At 46.6% G+C, this 22,002-nt stretch overlaps 2 protein-coding genes across 2 annotated transcripts in view; one reads left to right on the forward strand and one right to left on the reverse strand.

Annotated features, from left to right (window-relative positions):
* Positions 1-1,072: 1,072 nt before the first annotated feature.
* Positions 1,073-7,197, forward strand: PSMG4 (proteasome assembly chaperone 4). Its single transcript, XM_030502856.1, has 3 exons — positions 1,073-1,612; positions 1,797-1,872; positions 6,851-7,197. Exons 1-3 carry the CDS (start codon positions 1,337-1,339, stop codon positions 6,970-6,972), a joined length of 474 nt encoding a protein of 157 aa, XP_030358716.1. The 5' UTR covers positions 1,073-1,336; the 3' UTR covers positions 6,973-7,197.
* Positions 7,198-8,447: 1,250 nt separating this feature from the next.
* The window catches only part of SLC22A23 (solute carrier family 22 member 23), a 111,030-nt gene continuing 97,475 nt past the window's right edge, over positions 8,448-22,002 (reverse strand). Inside the window, 3 exon segments of the mRNA XM_030502868.2 lie at positions 8,448-12,916; positions 18,535-18,658; positions 20,059-20,091. Coding sequence (XP_030358728.1) covers positions 12,559-12,916; positions 18,535-18,658; positions 20,059-20,091 — 515 coding nt within the window. The 3' untranslated portion in view covers positions 8,448-12,558.

Genomic DNA, 22,002 nt, shown 5'->3' on the forward strand with positions numbered 1-22,002 from the left:
GAGGCTGATTTTTGAGCCCTAACACATGCCTCAGCTTCTGCACACACTTACCTTGCAGAAGGCTAGCCCAGGTGAAGGCAAAGGGTTGGGATAGGCTTGGCGAGCTGAGGACCAGTACAGGCCTGATGCTGCTACCATACAGCCCATAATGCCTTGTGCAGCAGCAAGGGACAAATGTAGGGCAGAAGAGGTGGCCTGTGACACCCCCCTCCTTCTCCCCAAGCTGATCCTGTGCCATAGGATGTCAGGGTATGACAGCTGAGCTGGGCTTAGCTGACTCCTGGGATTTAGCATCAATGCAGCAGTACGGGCAGAAATTAGCAGGGCTGAGGATTTTGTCTTTTGGCAGATGCCAGGAAGAACCAAAGCAGCTTAGAGAAGAAAAGTGATGAACGGCTCTACTCCCCCTCCCTCCCCCCATTTTTTCAATGTGAAAATGAAGTTTTAGAATTTGGAAATAGAAATTTTGATTTCTAGGAGTATGTATGAAATCGGAGGCAGAGGAAATACTGATGAAAAAGCCAGTCTGTATCATTAACTCGCTTGTTCTTTATGCAGACATGCTCACCCTGCCCGTGGTGTGAAGACACATTCCCAATGGCAAAGGGCCCAAGGCCACTGGTATGCCACCCATACTCTCATCAGCAACAGATGGTACCATTAAGGGGAATCCTTTTCAGTAAAGAATGACCGGGTTAGCTGTGCTCTGGTGGAAGTGTGTGGGGCACAATTCATACCCAAAGTGGGGCCTTTAATTATTCACAGTTCCACATACCATATTCTGCCCCTCGCTTGCTTTGTACATCCCCCATAACCCTGAAAACCTCCAGGGCTGAACGAAGCCAAGGCCTCTGCCGCCTTCCTCCTCTCCATCCCGGGGTGGTTCTGAGGCTGCACACCTCCACGCCGGCCCCTTCCCTTTAGCCTCAAATCCCGGGTTTTGGCTAAACCGAGCCGCCTGAACCCTGTTTACCGGCCGTGCCTCGCACGCAGCGGTTCACCTGCCATCTAGTGGGTGCCGCCGTCCCTGCGGCTGCTTCCCGTTAATCCCGACTACTCGGCTCCCCGCGGAGGGAGTACGGGGACTGGGAAGAGCGAGTGAAGCAGGGCGCTGGCGGGGGTGAGCGTACACCGCACGGGGTGCGCACCGGGGCTACACGTGTGCCCCGTGGAAGGGCAGCCCTGCACGGACGGGGGGGTGCCTGCACACCCGTGGGGCCACACGCCGGGGGACGGTGCAACCCCCGGTGCCGCCGGGCGTGCCCGGGTCTGGCGGCGGCCGCGCAGCGCCGGTACCGGGGGCGGCCCCCAGACCGTGGCGGGGCGGGCGCGGCGGATGCACCGCCTTCCCGGGCAGCGGGGCCCGCCCGCTCGGGCCTTGCCTGCTGAGGCCTGGCTGCGCCGGGAAGAAGGGGCGATGGAGGCGGCGGGCAGCGGGGGACCGGCGGCGGCGGCAGGGGGAGGCGCAGGGATCGCCCTGCACGACTTCAGCGGGCGGCTGGGCGAGCAGCGGGTGCACTTCCACGCCATGCGGCTGCGGGACTCGCTCTTCCTCTGGGTGGGCGCCGCGCCCGCCCTCGCCAGCCTGGCTGTCGCCATGTGCAGCCCACGGGTGAGTGTCCCCGCCGCCTGCCCTGGGCTGCCGGGCCCGCGGCCAGCGGGAGGGATGGATGGAAGGAAGGAAGGAGGGACAGAGGAAAGGGGGGCGGCTGGTGGGGCCCTCGCCACCTCTGCCCGGCGCTCCTGCCCCGCGCTGCCGGGGTCTAAGCGGTGCCTCTGCTGCGCTCCGGTTGCAGGACAGCATCCCGGTGGCCGCCTCGCTCCTGGGGGACCCCTCCGACACCGCCTCCGCCTGTCTGGCCCAGCGCTTGGGTAGGTGCCGGGGGGCCGCGGCCGGGCTGGGAGAAGCTGTCCGCGGAGATCGGTCCCAGGAAGGCAGTTTCGGGCGGGCCTTGGAGCATCCCCACCGCCCGCGGGCTGGGTGGACGCCGGGGGGCGCGGTGCTTGCTGCTGCCCGGTGTCCGCGGGGCCGCCGGCAGACCCTCTCGGCCGTTTCCATCCCGGGTCACTCTTTTCAGCCGTGTACAGGCCTGGCTAACCGCAGCTGCCCGGGTCTCTGCCTCAAAGCCCGCTGAGCGTTACCAAAAGCGTGCTATGTAATGTCCTGACCCGGGCTTTGGGTGTGTGGGGCAGGGGAAGCACATGCTTGTGCCCATCGACTGGGATTTCCAGTGACCTCCTCTCTGTAAAGCCATAATACTCCTGTGCTGTGGGGTGGCTGTCATGCAGGGCACACATGCTTTTCCTGAAGATGAAGCCAACCCTCATCACATCTTGCACCTTTTAGCCCTTAAGTTCTGAGAAGGTCCTGGATCAGCTCACAGACACCAGTGTTTTACTGACTCTAATGGGCACCTTGCAGGATGTCTCCTGTTTCAGTATGTGCAAGAGTTTCCTGTCACACTTAGTGCAGTGCCAGGGTAGCTGGATTTCTGAGCCTGAATGCTAACTTCCAAACTCCTGTATTTTGACTAAAAAGGAAAATACCTGGCCTAATGCATCCTAGAACCTTCACATCTCTGACAGGAGCATCATGCTGGTTACTCATCATCATCTCCCAGTAAGTGAAGCAGCCTCAGATGGTGAATTGCTAAGTACTTGTTACCAAGTTTTAAATGTAAGATGCTGCACTCCTCAATCTTATTTTACTTCTGTTGTTTCAGCTGGAAAGGCCACATAATTCTTCTTACCAATCTGTGTGCAATCTCCACTATGTCTTAAGTTTCTATTGTCAGGTAGTTTCACAAGTCTACACTACTTCTTGTCCCAGGCCACTAATGTATATATAAGGAAGGGTTGATGACAAAAGTGATCTTTGAAAAACAGTGCTAGTGTCCTTTCTTCTTCCTGGTAACTTATCTTTTAATAACCACTGTTGTAGTCTCCCCTAGCGGCAGCTCTTTCTCTGCGTACTGGATTCAGTCATTTCACTTTAAGTAATAGTTCTGTGGGGTACGGTATAATATGATTTCTTAATGTGTAATTAGTGCATTATCCTTAAAAAGTCAGTCGGTAAAAATGTAGCCAAAGAGGCTTTACTTTGGATAAAGCTTAACAGTTTAGTCCACTTACCGTTTGGTCTCTTCATTACTCACTTCTGAATCTTGTTCTATGTGCTGCTGTGTAGCAGCGGAGCCCAGCTAACAGCTCTAAGTTGTCTTGGTGATTCCCACCCTCTCCCATCATTTTGTTTTAGTACATTACAGATTTCATAGCTAGAGTTGGCAATAACATTTCTTCTATTAGTTCTTCCAGTATTCTAGGACAGAGGCTTGGTCACCTGATTTTTTTTCTCAGTATATGGTCTCAGTTTTGCTGTCCTCCCCTTCCCCCCCCCCCCCTTTTTTTTAAGGTCCTTTCTTATTTACATTGCTAATTTCACATACTTTGTTACTAAGAACTGATAGTGTTACTTGGGACTGGGCTATCAGTTACTCTTTATCCTTGAAGCATAATGCATCTTCCTATTTTTTTGATTGTGTGCCTTAAGGGTCTTTTGTCGTTATTATTTTATCTTCAGTTTTCTGTGTCAGCTGTGGCCCAGATAGGCTTTTGGTCAGTGTTCCTCTGTATCTAACCTCCGGCTTGCAGATTTCCTCAGTAATCAGCCCCTTTTATATTCTTTATAGGTACTATTCTTATTCGTGCTACCCTGCTTAGGGTATACTGTGTTGAGGAATGCTTGTAGACCTTTTTTGGCTTTGCTTGGAAGAAGAAAGTTAATAATACACTTCTGGCTTTGAATAATTATGTACTGCTTCTTCACTTGAGCATAACTGACTTTTGAGAAAAGAAATACATCTTCTTTCTGAAATCCTGCACGTTGGTATTTAGGCTTGCTTTTGCCAGTCCAGCTCAGGGTCACTTAATCCAAAATTCTTTATTCTTCTGAAACCAGTGGATGTGCAAGATCATCACTAAGCATCTGTGTATCTTCTTTGTTTCACAAAGTGCTCAGTGAGCAAATCTGTGTTCTGCCTTGCTAGAAATAACCAAACTTTGCTGTTACTGGTGTTAGTTTTCCTCTGGGAAATTAAATGCTTGCTACTCCCACAAATTCTGTAATAACAGAGATGCTATTCACAGCCAAGTCTGACTTGTAGCTGTACTTCCAAGGTAGCTTCTATGCTGTTTCCATTCTGGTTTTTGCAGGCACTAGCTTAAGTAGCATACAATGCAATTTGAACATAAGTAGTTTTATTTCTTATACTTGCCAGTCACATTCCATCACCTGCCATTTGGTCCTGCAATGTCGGGTTCCCTGCCCTGGAGCAGGAGTTTCACCGCTACTGTGCATCAGTGTATACCTTCTCCTGTTGTTTTCTTTGTAGCCTGGTCAGGGTCCTAGCCAGAGCAGCTGCATTTGATGCACTGGCTCCATCTTCCTTATTTCAGGGTTGGATTTTTCCATTTCTCTTTTCCATTGCTGAAGACACATTTACCACATTCTTATTCCTCTCTCTACCTATTTCTATCTATATCTGTTTGTATTAGAGGCAGAGACTGTTTCCTACCACTCTGAATGATTACTTTGGCACGAGATGTATCTCACTAGTCAAGAAAGCCACATTCTAAGCAATTGTTTCCTGTAGGTTAGTGGAGTCCAATTCTTGAGAAAGTCTTGTCCATCAGTGACTCCTTTCCTGCATATACTGAATCAGAGCGTATTCGGCTGCAGTGACTGCTGAATAGCGCCACATCTTCATCTTCCTTCTGTAGGAAGTGGCAGACTTTCGGTGAATGTCACTTGACTTCTTCTTTGAGTCTTTCCCAGATGGACCTCCACCCCTCCACCACCTCTTTTCCAGCACAAAGAGTCCACAAATTATACCTAAGACTTTTTCTGTCCATTCTGCTTCCACTGGGCTCCTCTTCAAGCTTAGATTCGGGCCTTCACCCTGTCCATGAGGTTGCAGGAGTGGGTCTGTGCTGCTGTAGTGTCTCTTGGCTGCTTTCCCTCCGCTTCAAGGGGCGGGTGCAACTGGGGTAATTAGCCAGGCTATGTGGGAAGCAGCCCTGCTGGAGAGCTTTGTAGGTAAGCCTTGTCTTCTGTAGTTTTTTACTTTACTCTGAAGGTGTGGATGGTCTTCCATGGAGACATAAGATCTTCCCTCTTCTGTCCTTCCCACAAGAGCCCATATGTCCAACTGAATGTGCAGGCAAGTGAGGACAGAAAAGGTCCGGCTGCCCCTTGGAGCCAGGGCGCAGTGCTGGGAGCAGAGCATCTATGCCCAGGCAACCCTGAGGGATTCGCAGTGTTCCCAGAAAGTGGAACAGCATCCTGGAGGCTCAGTCAGATCTTACACAAACATAATGAAGAAGCTGAATTTTAACACCATGGTGTATAATACAGCTTGGCTAGCTAGGATGGTGGTATTGACTAGTTCAGAATTAGTGTTGCATTCCCTTAGCGTATGATGACAAAGCACTAGTGCTTACAAAACATGTTGCTTTATACTGCAAAATCTGGTGCCAAGCACTAATTTTTGCCAACAGAGCAATGTGCTGCATTATATCAGCATTTTATGGTGCCAAATCTTAAAAGGCAAATGAGTCCTTGCATTTCATAAGCAGCCCTACTTACTGAGCCAGGAAGCCGGTAACCTCTTAGAATAGAAAATGATAATAAATTGATTTGCATAACAAAAATGCCTCGAAGGAGTTGTTTAACTGCATTTTATATGTATGTATAAGTTTTCTGTAGTTAACTTCCCCATTTAGAAAGCATTGAGATATTAGGAGTTCTGGTGTCTTTATTTTAAATTTTTAAAGTTCAGATGGTAGTTTTGAATATTCAGCAGAGCAGTCTGATTTGTCCCTGGGATTGTCAGCTCCCAGCTCATTCCCTGCCAAGAATATTTCATGACCCAAATACCAGTTTTCCTCCTCTATTTTACACAACTCAATTTAAATTTAGTGCCTATTTTTCCTCTGTGGTGCTTACATTCTTCACAAAGTTTAGTGATGTACAGAGTTACAAATCTGCTGTATTACTAGGTAAAATCTAAGTAGGATTCCCTTTTATTTATAAAACACTTCTTGGTGTTACATGTTCTACTCTGATAATTAAGTCTTTCTGCCCCCACGGATGTTATTTTTGTTACTGTTAATTAGCTCTGTCATAGAAGGCAGCTCTTAATTTTATAGTACCTTTCTCTAGGTATTTGTCATTACAGTAGCCTGGAACTTGTGCTTGGCTTCATTACATTCAACCCAGGCTCTCCAGCCTCTTGGGTGTTGATGGATACCATATAAATAAAGGTTAAAGGAAACAAAATTATTGACAGCAGACTTACACAAGACTGGTGCACACTTTTGGGGGCCTTTTTAGGGGTTTCTAATAAACCAGAACTTTGTTAATTGGGGCCTAATCACTTTCTTGTGTGCTTTACCTGTGTTAGCGTTTTTCACAGCATAGATTTAACAACTCATCAACTAGATTTTGGTGCTAAGGGTTCAGTGTAGTCTGTGGTTTCATTTAAACTGCACCATATTTAAGAAATGTCCAAAATCTACTAAAAGCACTGTGAGGCTTTTCCACAGCTTTTTGCATCAAGCCAAAAATGAGGCTTGCATTGCCCATTTCATTGACGTCTGTGGCTTTGCCCAGTGTGCTAACACTCATGTACTTGTTCTACTATTCCTTTAATAACTTGGTTCAGCACTGCAGGAGTAGAGAATGTTGTCTTAGAAATCTGCATGATATGGCTTTTTAAGAGGCTTGCTTGAATACCATCACCACTTTTAAATAAGAACAAGCTATACCTGACTACTCTGTTTTGTGTTTTAGCCAGCAAGACCAAAAAACAGATATTTGTCAGCTACAATCTTCAAAACACAGACAGCAGTTTCACCTTACTCATAGAAAACAGGATCAAAGAAGAAATGATGGCTTTTCCAGAGAAGTTCTGACTTGGCTTCATTGTAAAATAACCTGAAGTTTTTGTTTTAGAAAAACCAGTCGCAATTTTCACACTGACATTAAGTTACTATATTTGTTTTATATTGTTTTGATTGAATTTGAAGTTGTTATTAAATACAGATGGACATAAATACAGTTGGAACCTGAAATTTATTATTTTTTTTTAAATTTACTACCCTGTTAAGTAGGGAATAGGTGAGTAGAGTAGAAAATATGCTGCGACGGATGAACTTCGCTGTAGAAGTGCACATGCAGTGCCTGGCCTCCATTGAGTACTCAGATATGCTGGGAAATCACTTCCAAATTCTAGCTGTACAATTAATCTGCTATGTACTAGTATTGAATATAGCAAATAAAAAGAAAATACATTTTTGTATTGTAAAGCTCATAAAATGAGTGTTGCTTTGCTCCTTTTAGCCCCTGTTGGTTGTAGTACTAGTGCTGAACACTGGATTTCCTTCCATTTCTTGAGCACTAAGGACACTAGAAGGGTTTCACAAAGGAAAACTAAGTAGAAGGAAAAAGTACAGTTTGAATTTTGGAGCAATAGATAGATCTGTCAGGCTGCTAGGTGAGCATCATGGGTGTAAAGTGAGCACACTTGTTAGAAAATCAAAGCTACCACCACAAAGCACCCTGCTACTACATCTCTGGACTTGCTTTTAGGTAGGATGGATATCCTTTCAAAGGCAGATCCATTTTCAATGAGAAAGGCAGCTAAAAGTCAACTATACCAAAAAACCCCAAACTAGCCATCGAGCAAATGACGTGGTGTCCATTTGTAGGAGTCAATACATGCTGTACTGTGGCACACCACCTATTATTCATGGCAATTTAAAGGAACACCGAGCATAGCAACCTGATGAGTGAGTCCAGGTTATTTCTTTTTCATTGCAAGTTGAGCCCTGACTCAGACATAAGCTTCTGATATGAACAAAACATACTGGTGCTGCTGCTAGACAACTGCCCTAAAATCCTACAGAAAACTGATGAACTTACCTTGCTGTGGCACCATACTCAGCAATTAAAACTGTAACAGAGAGGTTGCTGATGTAGAAGATGCAAATCGTGATGAGTCTCTTGTGCAAGGGGGTTTGAACAGCCAGTGGCTTCGACACTGCAGATCTGATGTGGGCACAGGCAGCCCTTCCTTACCTGCGGGAACAGCCACCGGTCCTTGGCTGCAGTTCAAGATCAGAACAGCAACTATGGGAGGGGTATTTTCGTTTTAATTCACACCACCCAGGAAACAGTCAACTATCTGTCATTAGTCAACTATCTGTGATTGACTATCAAGAATAATTAGTTGCAAATCAATGTGCTGACTTAATTAGCCTGATTTACAATCAGCTGCTCCTGTTTGTACAGGAGGGTAGGACTGTTCCCTGAGGTGTCACTGACATTATAGCTGCTGCCGGGCTGGTTCAGAAGTCACTGCGAGGGAGCCAGACCAAGGAGAGCAAACTGATGGGACAACGTCATTTTATTCTGTACATTTACATACAAAGTTCTTTTCAGTAGGTACAACAGATGTAACATCATGCAGACATTTAGCTTGTAAGACTGTTTTCAGTACTTGATTTAAGCTTGTGCTATGAGAAAGCACCACCAGACTATTCATGATCAAAACATACAGTAACACGATTCTTTAAAACTTCATCAGAAACTGAAATGGGGAGGGAGGTCTCACCCACTAGACATAACACACCATACTCCTTTCCCAAAACATTTTACACAATACATTTAAAATGAGGTTTGTAATTTCATTTTTCTTAAAAAAAAAAAAAAAAAGAAAAAAAAAAGAAAAAGAAAGAAGTTACAGCAGGGGAGATCATCCCCCCCCCCCGCTTAATAGTGTTGTCTTATGTGCCAGCTACAGGTGCAACTTGACATTCACAGAGTTCAGTTAATGGCACTTCTGCTTCCAATTTGGTGACCTTTAGTGTTTGGCTCCAGGAAGTGGCAACAGTGAAGTAAAATACTTCCATTAAAAAATAAAATAAAATTAAAAAAAGCCTGCTTAACGAAACCATAAAGTAAATCCCACAATCCCCTTTCTGAGTGGCCACAAAACACTTGCAAGCTGGTGACTGTCCTTATCCATTTGCAGCATGTCTGGCAACAAAAGCAGTACTGAAACCTTAAAAGGGGACAAACCCCCCAGGATCAAGCATAATGTCACTTTCACATTTTTGTTTAGACTTACAAAAATGGAAGGAAGCCCTTACATGGTAAACCCAAAGAAAAATCCACTGATGGGCTTAGAGGTTACTGAAGGTTCACAGAAAAAAGGCCCAAATGGACAGGGCACCTTTAACTGCTTCCGCTGTTGCGGTGGCTGAAAAGAGCCACCTTGAGGAAAGCCTTTCCTGGTGATGGCTGTGGAGAAGACGTGGCTGGTGGTGCAGGGGACTGGGACCCTAGCAGAGAGCCCTGGCCTGCTGTGAGACAAGGCAGAGCAGGGTAAGCATCTCCACCTCTCCTTTCTGCCCTGCTGCATCACCTGCTGCCCGACTCCTCCACACAAGGTATGCTTAGCAAAAGCCTTCCAATGCTGTGAGCATGTGTGGAAAGAAAATCATCATCACAGAAGTGTTTCCTGTCTTTTCAGGAAAAGGAGCGAAACTAGAGCTGCCAAGGCAGGAAATTAGTTGGTGTTTTATTGTCATGCCAGAGGCAGAGGGCCAGACCAACCTGAGAAGTTGGGGGTCCCCATGTTGCAGAAGATCAGTACCAACTACCTGGTTTCAGGCAAAAAAACCCAAACCCAAAAGCAACAAATAAAGTAAATTTCGTAAGATTAAAAAAAAAAGAAAAGAAAATTGCCGTATATTCCTGCCACCTAGTTTGTTACTATATAAATGTTGATATGTTCAAACAACCATTCTCTTCCCTGGGCCTATCTGTCACCAGAGAGCAACCACCAGAATAGGAAACGATAAAGTGCTGTGGACAACAGCGGTGAGCACACCAGGACTGCTGACAGTGCTGGAAGCAGCTGGATTTATAGCCTTGCGGATGGTCTACAAGAGCCGTACTTGAGCACACAGGCACAGAGACCACGAAGGAAGGAGCCGCTGGCTCCGTGGCACGATGGATGGCAGGACGCTGCTCTCCGCCTCTGTGCTTGCACCTTCTCGCTTTAAGGCCCTTTTTCTATTCCCTTAAGACTTGTTTGCTTCTTCAATTTTTTGTTGTGAACCCACTCCCTCCCCGCCCTGTCCCCAATATGTGTGGCTTGCCATAAGCATCTCGCATTGAAGGCAAAAGGTATTGCACAAATTTGGCACGTGAATACTGTGTGGATGGGGAAGGCCTGGGTTTTTTCCTTAGGTGAACACAGGCTGCAGAAGTCTCAGCGCAGGAAAAAAGAGAGAAGCAGCCGCACTCAAGCTCAAAAATAAAACTTGAGTGTAAGGAAGATTGGGCTCTCGCTGTCACAGCAAGTCTAGCAAAGGTAGAAAACAAAAAAACCCCAGTAGTGTAACTTTGGGCAAAACTACCATCAACTGGTCCAGTGTTTTTTACCAGGCTCAAGAAGAACCTGAACGTCCACATCCTCTGTACAAAAATTAGCAGCTTTAGGACAACATTGTTACTCTGAACACAACAATCTCTGTCGCTTCTGCAGGTCTACCTGTCCCCTTGCACTCGTCAGCATCTGAGGCTGCGCTACTCACATACATCGCCCGCCGGGAGCACATATCTCTGATTTATTTGGGACTGTAAGAGGACATTGGCAGCCTAATGGAGGATGGAAATTGTTAGGTACAGTAGTTAATCGACAATATATACAGCAAAGGAGGAAAGGGGAGGGAAGGTAGAGGAGGAAAGTGCAAATAAGCACTTTCCATGTGTATGAACGTAAGATGTACATCAAACAAAGTGGCAATCATATGGACACTCAATACAACATCAACATCCTGCTGCTCTGTTTGTTTGAACACCTGCACTACCGAGCAACCACAAATGGATGGCCTGAGTGAGAAAGGAGAAAAGGGAGGGAAAGCAGGGAGGTTAACTACAATGCAAGAAAGCTGCTTGCTTACAAAGTCCTTGCATTGAACTAGATCCTCACGATAGCCACACAGTGAGAACCAAAAGCCAAAGGACATAGGTGGTTTGGGGGCTGGAGAAGTCAAGGGGCTACTATCAAAGTGCCATCTGCACAGCAGGAGACAAACTGGGTGTTCACTTTGCTCAGCCTAGAGTAGGATTGATCCAATGTAAGTAAACTTTTTTTTTCCTGAATCAAAAATCCTACAAGAGCAGCTGGGGAAGGTGGGAAATCTGGGTGAGTTCACTGTATATTCTTGGGTCAGAACCAGAAAACAACTCTAAAAGCCCCAAGACAGCCAACAGCAGACCATAAGTCATTATTCACAGGCTATCCATTCATTCTTTTCCAATAGTCACTTAAGCATTTTGTCCACTTAAATTGAAAACCCAAACCCTGGTTGTAAAAACAGGTAAGGCAATGCCAGGACGTTCATTTCCCAGGAGCGGGAATCCCAGCTGCGTTGCCTTTTGGAATAAAGATACAGATCATAGCCCATGCTCTTCACTTTTTGTCCCTGGTGGTCTATGTTCTTCTCCTGGAGCAGTCAATCAGAGATTCTGGGCCTCCTGGTAATTAAAGCTATTCTCAAGAAAACTAATTTTTGCATCACCGGTCAAATCATTTACATCATCTACATTACTATTAAAGACCAGCGGGAACCATCTAAAATAGATTAATGGGCTCTTAAAATGCAGAAGGGCTGATACTTATTGAAAAATCAGCTTGTTTGGGTAGGATTCTTTTTCCCACTGCATTCGGTGGAAAAAAAAAAGGTACTAATTTAGAAAATAACTTTTAAGTGCACATAGGCTATAAAAACAAACATAAGCTGCCTAAAATGCAGTCAGAGTTTTGAGTCACAACAGGTTTTGCTTTTTTTTTTTTGTCTTATTTTCTTTTTGGTGTATACAAACACAGCAGGCAACCTGGGCTCTTGGACCTTCTAGACAGGCAGAAGAATGTTGCACAAGTCTAAATTTCAGTCAGTTCAACTTTGCAGTGGATCCCTCTTTCCTTTAAAGAAACACAAAACCAAAACAGAAAACACCCGCCCCCCACCCCCCATGGTTTCTTTCTTGGAATGGCTGCACCTCTTATAATAAGATGGCTTCATTTTTGTGATCTATGAAAGGAAAAGGAAATAAAGTGCTTCTTGAGAATAAATCAAAATAAATACACATATTTAATGGCAGGAAAGTAAGAGTTCTGAAGGGCTACCTCCAGTCAGGTCTCTTCTCAGATGAGTCTTTTCCCCCATAATGTTTTCAAGAGCAATCTGCACAACAGTTGAAGAAGATGCCAAAAGTTGCTTTAGCAGCAGAGTTGAATTTCCCCCAAGTCTGTGTCTGCTCCACTACTGGTTTGTAAAATCTGTGCAAAACACCTTTACCCAAAGTGCTGCTCCTCCTGCACAACAGCATCAAATAAAATACAAAGAAAGAGGAGAAGAAAAAACAACAAACAAAACACCCAACCAAAAAAAAAAAAAAAAAAAAAGAGGAAAAAATCCACCCGGTTACATTGACTTCATCCCGTTGGCAGTGGTGTTCTCCGAGATCCCGTCGCTCACAGCTGCTGAGTCGTGGAGGCCAGAGTAATCCTTGAGTTCAGAGTTTGTCAGGAGCAGGGGCTGCTCCCCCTTCTTGTGCGGCAGAAGCGGCTGCCGGGTGTAATGTTCCCCGTCCGGGATGTTCTCGGGCAGGTTCTGGTTCTTGCTCTCCGGCAGCAGCAGGATGCAGATGATGCAGATGAGCGTACAGCAGGCGAAGATGACGTGGTGGAGGAAGTATCCTTTCTGGTTGTGGAGCTCCATGATGGGGGCAGTCAGGCGGCCGAAGCCCGCGCTGGCCAGGACCAGCCCCAGCCCACCTCCCCTACAAACACAGCAGAGGTGAGAGCCCGGCCCCACAGCCCGCTCCTGCCAGCGCAGCCCCATCGGCACTGGGGAGGGATCCCCCGGAACACCCCTTGGGGTCTGGCATGCAGCCAGGCATCTGAAATCTCAAAGGCAAGCCTCGTTTGCCCACAGCTTTCACACTGCACAGTTACTCCAGCAGGGAGTTGCTCTGCTGTTGTAGATCATTGCTGCCTTTTTGCCTTAGCATGGGGAAATAACTATAATCACTTAACTATCTTTTCACACCCATATAACTGCCCCCACATAAGGAGAAGAGGAGCTTTATCGTGTGAGTGTGTAGCCAGCCCTCTAAAGCATTCCCATTTCTAAGTATTTCCAGATTCAGTGAGGGAAAACCAGATTTTTCTTAGCATGCCAGCCTTCTCCAGCTTAGACAAGACACACCAAGAAGCAGTAGGTGCAAAAGTCAATTTTAGCTGCCTCTGAAGTATCTGGCATCAATCAGCAGTGGAGACAGGAGATGAGACTTTACAGGCCACTGCCTCGATCCATTATACCAAACACTGAGTGCTGAAATATTTTCTAAATAAAAACATGTTTCTAAATAAAAACACGTTGTGGCTCGAACCTCTCCACACTGATGTCGTAATAAAATGCATAAATTTTCAGGAAAAAAAAAGCCCACAACGTAGCTGGTGGTTAGAATAGGAAAACAAGAGTTTGGGATTTATTTTGTCTTAACTCACTGTACAAAGTTGAGCCAGGTCCCTCACTTTACTCTTTGTTGCTCTTCTTGTATCACAGAAAGGCTATGAAAAAGTTAGCATGGGTGAAATGCTTAAATTATAAATAGGTGCATGTGCACTCCCACCTCGTTTTGAGGCACGGCTCGTGCTCCCAGGGCCTCTCTCTGCTGGGTGACCCTGCACAGAAATGGCACCACAGGCATTTCTCTAGAGCAGACCTCTAGAGAGGTCTCCCTCCTCCTGCTGAGGCACAACCGAGGTCTCCGGCCAGCAGAGCATCCCCTTCAAGAGACTTGCTTTAGCAAAATCTCTGAGGGAGGTGGCTTATTCTTCGTTTTCCAGAGACCCTGCTGCCTGCAGAGGGAGGTGTCTCCCCACGAGCTTAATCGCGGGCACCATGTGCTCCCCACTCTCCCACCAAGCTCGCCTGGGCAGCCAGCTTCCTGCAGCTCCTTTGGGAGATGCCATCTATTCCCAAAGCCTCTGGTGATCAGGCAGGCTCAGGTGCTTCATTTCCTGGCCCAATGGCAGAGATGTAATTATTAACAATAACCAGACCTTACAGAAGACAACTATAGGCGGCAAATGAACTGCTTTACATCAAGCACTTGGAAAAAAATAAATTCATCTACTACTGATCATACTAGAAACCACAGCACTATAGACCTACAAATGTCAAATTCACTCAGCCAAACACCATGTTAAAGCTAATCTTTACCCAATCCTTTCCAAAATCCACTGCTGCTTGCTTGACAGCTAAAGGGCAGCAAACACAGGTTTCAAAGATGCTCTTGGAACACTGATCAGAAATTCACATATGTACATTCTAATTCTCCAGACTCGGCAGAGCATCTTTCACAAACAACAGTGATTTCCTCAAATACTGCAAAAGCCCTCAGTAAAAACTTGCCAGCTTTCTGACGGCAATTTAGAAAGCCAGCTGAATGCAGCCATTGTGCAACTGGCCTCCCTGCAACTTCATTAACACACTCACATGAGTAATTGACACAACCAGCCCTAAATGCAAGGCAAACCACTCTCCAAGTTGGCTCTGGAGCAACAAAAGCCCAGCTCATTTACATCAGTGTTTGCTACAGCTAAATTGTATCTCAACCCCCTAGGAGGACCTGAGGTGAGTTTTAAAAGCTGCTGAAAAGGACACCAAGCAAACTGAAAGGAAACAGGAAAGAGCAGCAACAAAGACGGCTCTGTCATTATCGGTCAAGGGGCTTCAGATTTGGAGAGGGGGGGGAAAAAGAAGTTTTTCCACATGATGTCAGTAATTAGAGTGGGCATTACTGTACCCAGCACCATCAAAACCTGGCAGAAGGAGGCTTGAAAATACATGTTGGTATGGGTCCCAGATTTTTTTTTTTTTTTTTTTAAGTTTGACTATACTGCAAATATGGAAGGGAGAAAGGAAAAAAGAACTGCAAATACTGTCAGGAATTGTTTGTTGTTCACAGGAACAACAAAAAATGTACACGTCAGGAAAACGGATACAGGGCAAAAGAGGCTGCACACTCATAATTCACTGGTTTTGCAGCCGCCCTGGGGAAGCAGGTGGAAACCAAAACTAGAGTGTTTTGGGGTACCGCTCCTCCGCAGTATGAGGTCTCTCACGGCAGGGGCCAGTGTCTGTACTCCAAATCCACCCAGAGGTGCAGAGTGGACTCAAGAGAGGGAGTGTGAGGGTTGCTGGCATCAACGGCAAGCCCCAGCTTCTCCCCTCACACCTCTGCCTAGCAGCTCCTGCTGTGGGGGGCTTTCCCATGGCATGGCCCCAGTGGAGATCAGAGCCATATCCCTGACCCCTGCTTGCCCAGCAGCAGCGGGGCAGGATGGTTTGCATGAGGTTTATGTTCCTGACATGGGCAAACTCCAAAGGGACCATGGTCCAAACACTGAACTCAGACCAGGTTTTTAGGGCTTTATCCAGTCAGCCCAGCCACTTCTTGAAGTCAGTCCCTGAAAGCTTCCACAGTTTTTCCCTGCCTTTCCTGTACATAAGTGACCCTGAGTCCCATATGTAAGTGACCCTATTGTGCCAGAGCTTCAGCAACACACCAAGACGCCCCTGGCCTCATGGGGCAAGGCACCACCTTTGAAAAGCCAGGCCTGGGCCAGTTCCCAGTAAACAGCACTGGAATTTTAGCTTGAGACAGCTATTGATGGCCATCGTCACCCCCTCTTCATTTCTTCAGATGGGTGGGCACAAAAGCAGGACACAGAGACAAAAAACCCAGATCTCTCTTCCACTTGGTAGTAACTGAGCATGCAGAGGATGGGGAGAGAACACGCCATGCCCTTCCCAGCCTATCTCTGTTTAGAAGCCATGTAGACTGCAGTGTTCCCTTCAAGGTTATTACAGATAAATTATTGGTGCCACTTAGTGCGTAAATTCAGTATTTGGCTGGAGCTCTGTTCTGAAGCCCCTGGTACAAAGAACGGGAGCTCCTGGTGAAGCCCTCCTACCTAGTGCCAGGAGACTGGGGTGCATGCAGGGCAAGGGTATGATGGACCTCCCGGTGCCAGTGACCTTTGTGTCTCTGGAGCAGGCAGCACCTCTTGACGATGAAGATATCTGTTTTCCTCCTGCACTGCTGTAACCGTTCATCTCAGCACCACAGTAGTAGAGCTGGATGGACACTACAGCTTCGTTATCTTGCCACTGCTATCCTGATACTGGCAGTGCTGTTTTCCTCCCTCAAGGATGGGGCATAACAGGTAAAGGATTTGATCAGGGAAACTCCAGAGATGGCCCTAGTGCTCTCTCTGCCTCCTTTTTCCTTAAGGTTCGTCGAGATTCAGCCAGAAGCATATTACGATGGTCTGAACACTAAAGGGCATCCGAAGAAGTATTTTGGAGAACAGGTTATAAGGGAGCAGCCAGATCCCACCAAAATGCAAGACACAAGGCAGCTTAATCACAACTCTGCCTGAGACAAGTTTATGCACCATCCTGATCTCCACGTCTTAATTACAGCTCTGAGTGGATCTTATCAAGAGCTTCACAGTGGTAGGACTATAAAGCACTGTAGAGTGTTATCATGCCTGTTATTAAACGGGGACCCTGAGGCATATCCAGCTATTGTCACTCGTCTGGTGTCAGCCAGCAAAGGCAGAGGAAGCAGAATTTTGTCCCTTTCCCTGCAGCAATGTAAGTGATTTAAGGAAAAAAGCTTGCTAAGTTCACACTGCACATTTGACCCTCCTTGACAGGTTCTCTTCTGGTTGACGCGGCCAATTCCTTATCTATGTGTCTTTCAAACAGAGACAAGGAGAAAATTAAAGAGGCATAAAAACACCAAACTGACTGACATGCACATAAGTAAATAGCTGTTAGTGTTTTGGGCTGCTGTATAATCTCACCACTCACTGCCTTTCCCTGTGGAAATAACCTTATCTGTAAAATACATTCACAAAGTAGATAGCTTGGAAGAAAAGGCCATGGATCAAGGACTCTGGCTACTCAGCTGTAATATTTTTTTTTTTTAGCTGTAATACTTTTGCAAAGTTATTAAAGAGGCATAGAATTTGGAGAATAAAAAAAGGGTATCCTCTTCCTTCCACCCTTTCTCCCTCCCACCCATACGACCTACATTCCTGGGAAATTCAATGGAGTCAGGGCAGACTCCTGAATTGCTGTGACATTGCTGAATGCATAATCCAGAACACAAAAGCACAACCTTTGTGCTGTGAAAGACAGCAGTGAATACATAAAATGGTATAAAACCCTGTCTATACAAAGACATCCTATGGGAAATTCTCCAGTGAAGATCATCTGCCTGATTTCTACTATTGCCCAGGATAAAAAGTGCTCCCCTTCAGAAAAACTTTGAGCCTCTGCTAAGATAGATCTGGGTGCAAAAAGAAAGATGACTTTATCTGCAATAAAGGCAGACCACTCACACTAGTGAGTGCTGTAGGAGAGGCAGACTTGCAGAACACCTTTATGCACCAAAAGCATTTAACACCGCATGTTGCAACATCTCCTTTCCACTGAAGCACCCCAATAGCTGGCTTGATTTACCTGCCTTGTGGAGGCAGGGATTGCCTGCACTTATGTCCTTCTCTGCACTCCTGGAATTTCTCTTTTGATATCAAGGTGTAGACTCATATGATTGCTGCTTGTACAAACCCAGCTAGCGGACCCAGAGGAGGGCCATGAAGATGATCAGAGGGCTGGAGCACTCTTCCTATGAAGACAGGCTGAAGGAGCTGCGCTTTTTCAGCCTGGGGAAGAGGAGGCTCAGGGGAGACCTTATAGCAGCCTTCCAGTACCTAAAGGGACCCTACAAGAAATCTCGAGAGGGACTCTTTACAAGGCTATGTAGTGACAGGACAAGAGGAAAGAGGGTAGATTTAGATTAGATATATGGAAGAAGTTCTTCACTATGAGGGTGGTGCGACACAGGAACAGGTTGCCCAGAGAAGCTGTGGCTGCCCCATCCTGGCAGTGATCAAGGCCAGGTTGGATGGGGCTTTGAGCAACGTGGTCTAGTGGAAGGTGTCCCTGCCCATGGCAGGGGGTTGGAACTAGACGAGCTTTAAGGTCCCTTCCAAGCCAAAGTGTTCTGTGATTCTGTGATTTAAGACCATACCACGCTGCAAACAAACTCAATTCATATTGTGCCCAGCCTGCTGATAATCACCACGATGGGACACAAGGTGGAGCCATCGGAAACAAAGCCTGTCTACAGAAAGGCATTTAACTTAGGCAGACTGACTGCAGTGACATTAAAAAGCAACCCCAAAATTGCTGCGAGGTCTCCAATTATGGGGGATTTCCCCTCCCACAGAATGCATTAATTTGCACAGCCAGTTATCAATTAAATGAGGATAATTTCATCTCCAACCTCTGAAGAGGGGGGCTCCAATGTCTCACCTGATTACTGTGGGTGTGATTTCAGCACAGAAGAACACGCTGAGGCTTCCAACAGCATGCGAAGAAAACATACCCACGATGGAAAACGCGGTAGAGAATTTGTCTTTGACGCTGTCACTCATACCTGCCAAGACAAGTGTGTTCACAAAAAGCAAGAATGAGGCCAAACTTCCAAGGAAGAAAACAAGAAAGCAGGTTTGTGTTACTCATTCTCCCTAGACAAGAATTTGAGTCATTTTTGTAATACTAATTTAAAACTGGTATTTATAAAATCCATTCCTCAAGCACCCAAGACACAAACAAAGGTGAAAAAAATCATAATGACATGCCAAAAATGGCAGCGATCTCTGAATTATTTATGCCCAGACACCACAAATGGTAAAACCCAAGAAAAAACACATCTTTGGGCAGTCTTTTAGGCACCAGCCACTTCCCTCCCACGTTTGACAGACAAGAGGAGGCAGGCAGCACTCATCAAGCTGCCAAACATCTGGTACAGCTCAGTGGCTTGGGCACTGGTGAGGCTCACAGGACAAGGAAGGAAAGAAACGGAAGTGCTCCCATTTCCATGCTAAGCCCCTGCATGTGATCAGCCTGCAAACTCTGTCATAACCCCCAGCTTGACAGCCTTTGTCTGACAATGCTGGGTGAGAAAAACTGATGGCAAGGATGGTGCACTCCGCCAAGGCACTGCATCCAACAAAGGCTGTTTGCTCAATCATTTCATGGCTGGATGGCAGCAAGGTTTCTGGAGTAATCAGTGTCTATCAAGCATAGGAAGAAACCCAAGTAAACCTAAACAAAGCTAAAGGAAACTGTCTCCTGGTGCAATGCACCCCAAGTCGGGGGGACAAAGCAAATACTTTGCAGGTAAGGATGTGACCACTGCACCTTGCAAACTACGGGTCTCTGAGGCTCCCTGGCAACTCTTCCATAGCAGGTGAGGCTGCACCACTCACCCCACAGGGAGTCGTGACTGCTCAGCAGAACAGACCTTGGTAAAGCTGGGCAAAGACAAGTCCGTTAAATCAAATACAAAAGGGTAAATTTTTTTCCCCTGTAGCATGTCACTGCTTTGCTATTGCAGTACTTCAGGCTGGGATAAGGTGCCTGGGGAAGTATTTTCTAAGGTGGCCGGTGCCGAAGTCCCCTTATCAGAAGGGACTTTGGCATCTCAGACCTTTCTGGAAAAGACTGAACTGGGAATGTTGCTTCTAGACAGAGACTTTCTCAGAAAGCCTTGCCATATATCTAAAAATAAACCTTGGGGAACTCCTGCACCCTCTCTTGACCTGAGGAGGTGAGTCAAACTATGTTCAGGGGATGCCACACTGAGAGACTGCATATAAAAAACCAGGCCTGCCTACAAAGTGGGGTCCCAAAGCACTGTGTAGAAGTGAGCTTTCCCCCTGCACCCTGCTGCGGTGGCAGCTCCGCTCTGGGTACTTTGACCCCAGTCTTTCGGATCTACCCACTCCCAGGGAAGTGCTCCCTGCATGTTGCAGGCTTGTCTGCAAACCATACCTGAGTCTGGAAGTTGACTGTATTTTCCAATCACTGGATCCAAGACCGCAGAAGTTAGAGTAAGATAAAAATAAGAGAGAAAGGGAGAGAAAACAAGAACATACTGCTGTTATATATTTATTTATCCAAAGGAAAAAAAAAGGTAAATCCCACATGCCACCCTAGCTCCCCTAACACTTCTTTCCCATGCCAATACTGGCACACCTTCCTGTGGCCAGCAGATGAGGACATACCATTTCCAGGCCCCTTTCAGCTGCAGGACAACATGCTAATGAGACAGTGATAACAAATGCAGCAGTAAAGCATTTTTAAGAGTCCCAGAATTACCACTGGGATTAACACAAAGGCCTTTTTGTTGTTAACAAGGGGGAGAAGCAAAACTGCCCTCCTGCTGCAGCCCCAAGGGAATGGCAAACAGAGGCTTTAGTTAGAGAGCAAAACGCTGGGTATCAGCACTGTCACACTGGTGGGAGACCTACTCCTTGCCAAAATGTAGAGCTGGTGGTCCATGTGTCATGCTAGCCACCAGCTGTCACGCATCCGAACCACAAAGGAGCACATGGCAGTACTGGGCAGGAAGGGGAAGGGCAGCAGCACAAGGTGGGCACATTTCTGCTGGTGATCTCCCACCAGGCTCCTGTGACATCCTGGGGTCTGGAGGAAGGGCCGAATAGGGCAAGCCTCGAGGTCTGCTGCTGATGGAGAATACCCCTCTCCTTCTCTCACCCTCCTCAAATTCTGATTTAGTTTGTCAATTACACCCAAATTATGCTAAGCTAAACCACACAGGAGGCTGTAACAGATTTCATAACCAGCAGGGTCACTGCTTCTCTCCAAACACCATCTAGCTCTTCTGGGGAAGGAGGGGCATGGTGTAGGGTGGGGAAGATGAGCTGCTCTGAAGTTCAAGGCTGCGTTTCCCTCCTCACAAACGAAGGGGCAAGGACAGAGTCAGGAAGGCTCATGGGTGCACAGCATTGAGAGAAGTCTAGCTGTCAGTGTAGCAGAACACACCTAGAACCGATGGCTGCTCTTAGTTTTAGCAACTTTGCTCACAAAACCACCTAATCCCACTATAGAAAAGGTTGTAATGACTCCTACAGGATGTTCCTCTCCACCTCCCCTTTCTGGTTGTTGAAAAACTGCAACCAGATTTTCATGGCCTATTGGGTCTGACACGCTTTCTCCCCACTAAACAACTGCATGTTTATTACCCCAAACAGCCTCAACAAACATCTGACATCCTTAAAAAAAAGAAAGATTAGACCAATTGAGTGTAGAGAGACCCTGATAGTCACCACCACAAGAATGTGGAGTTCTGGGAGGTCACACACACACACACAGTGTGTGTCTGCATGCCAGTGGTCACAGTCTGTCAGTGGGCTGGGGATGAGGTGGGGCCCCACTCTCAGCTGGGACTGCCGAACATGGTAAACATGTCCTCAAAGGGAATGTAAACATCTGTGCTAATGCAGGAGCAAAACACCATGCCATTTTGGAGTTTCCTCCATGTCATGAAAGAGGTTCCCTGTTTCCCTCCCATACTGCCACAAATAGAGTGTTCGCTTAAGGTTAACTTAGTGAATGCCTTCAGGAAACATGTTCTGTAAATATGGAGAACTTTTGCTGGCTCGGGGCTGCCTTCAGCATGTGGGAATGAAATCTTTCCATCCTCACTGCAAAAACCTCTTTGTCATTAAAGCCCTTAATTATTTCTAAACTTAGAAATGAAAAACAGCAACCACCAGTGTTCTGGTGCTTGTCTCATACCCAATTTGTCCAAAGCATGTCTCAACCCTCTTCCCCCTCCCTTGGGGTGAGGTTTCATAGGACCGGCGTCTAATGGTTGGTGACTGTGAGAGTGGCAAAGCACATCCCACCTTCCCTCTGCTTCAACACCTCTCTGATCCATCAAGTTCAACTTCCTCAACCAACAGAAAATTA

Source organism: Strigops habroptila, chromosome 1, assembly GCF_004027225.2.
Source record: "Strigops habroptila isolate Jane chromosome 1, bStrHab1.2.pri, whole genome shotgun sequence".
Taxonomy (NCBI): domain Eukaryota; kingdom Metazoa; phylum Chordata; class Aves; order Psittaciformes; family Psittacidae; genus Strigops; species Strigops habroptila.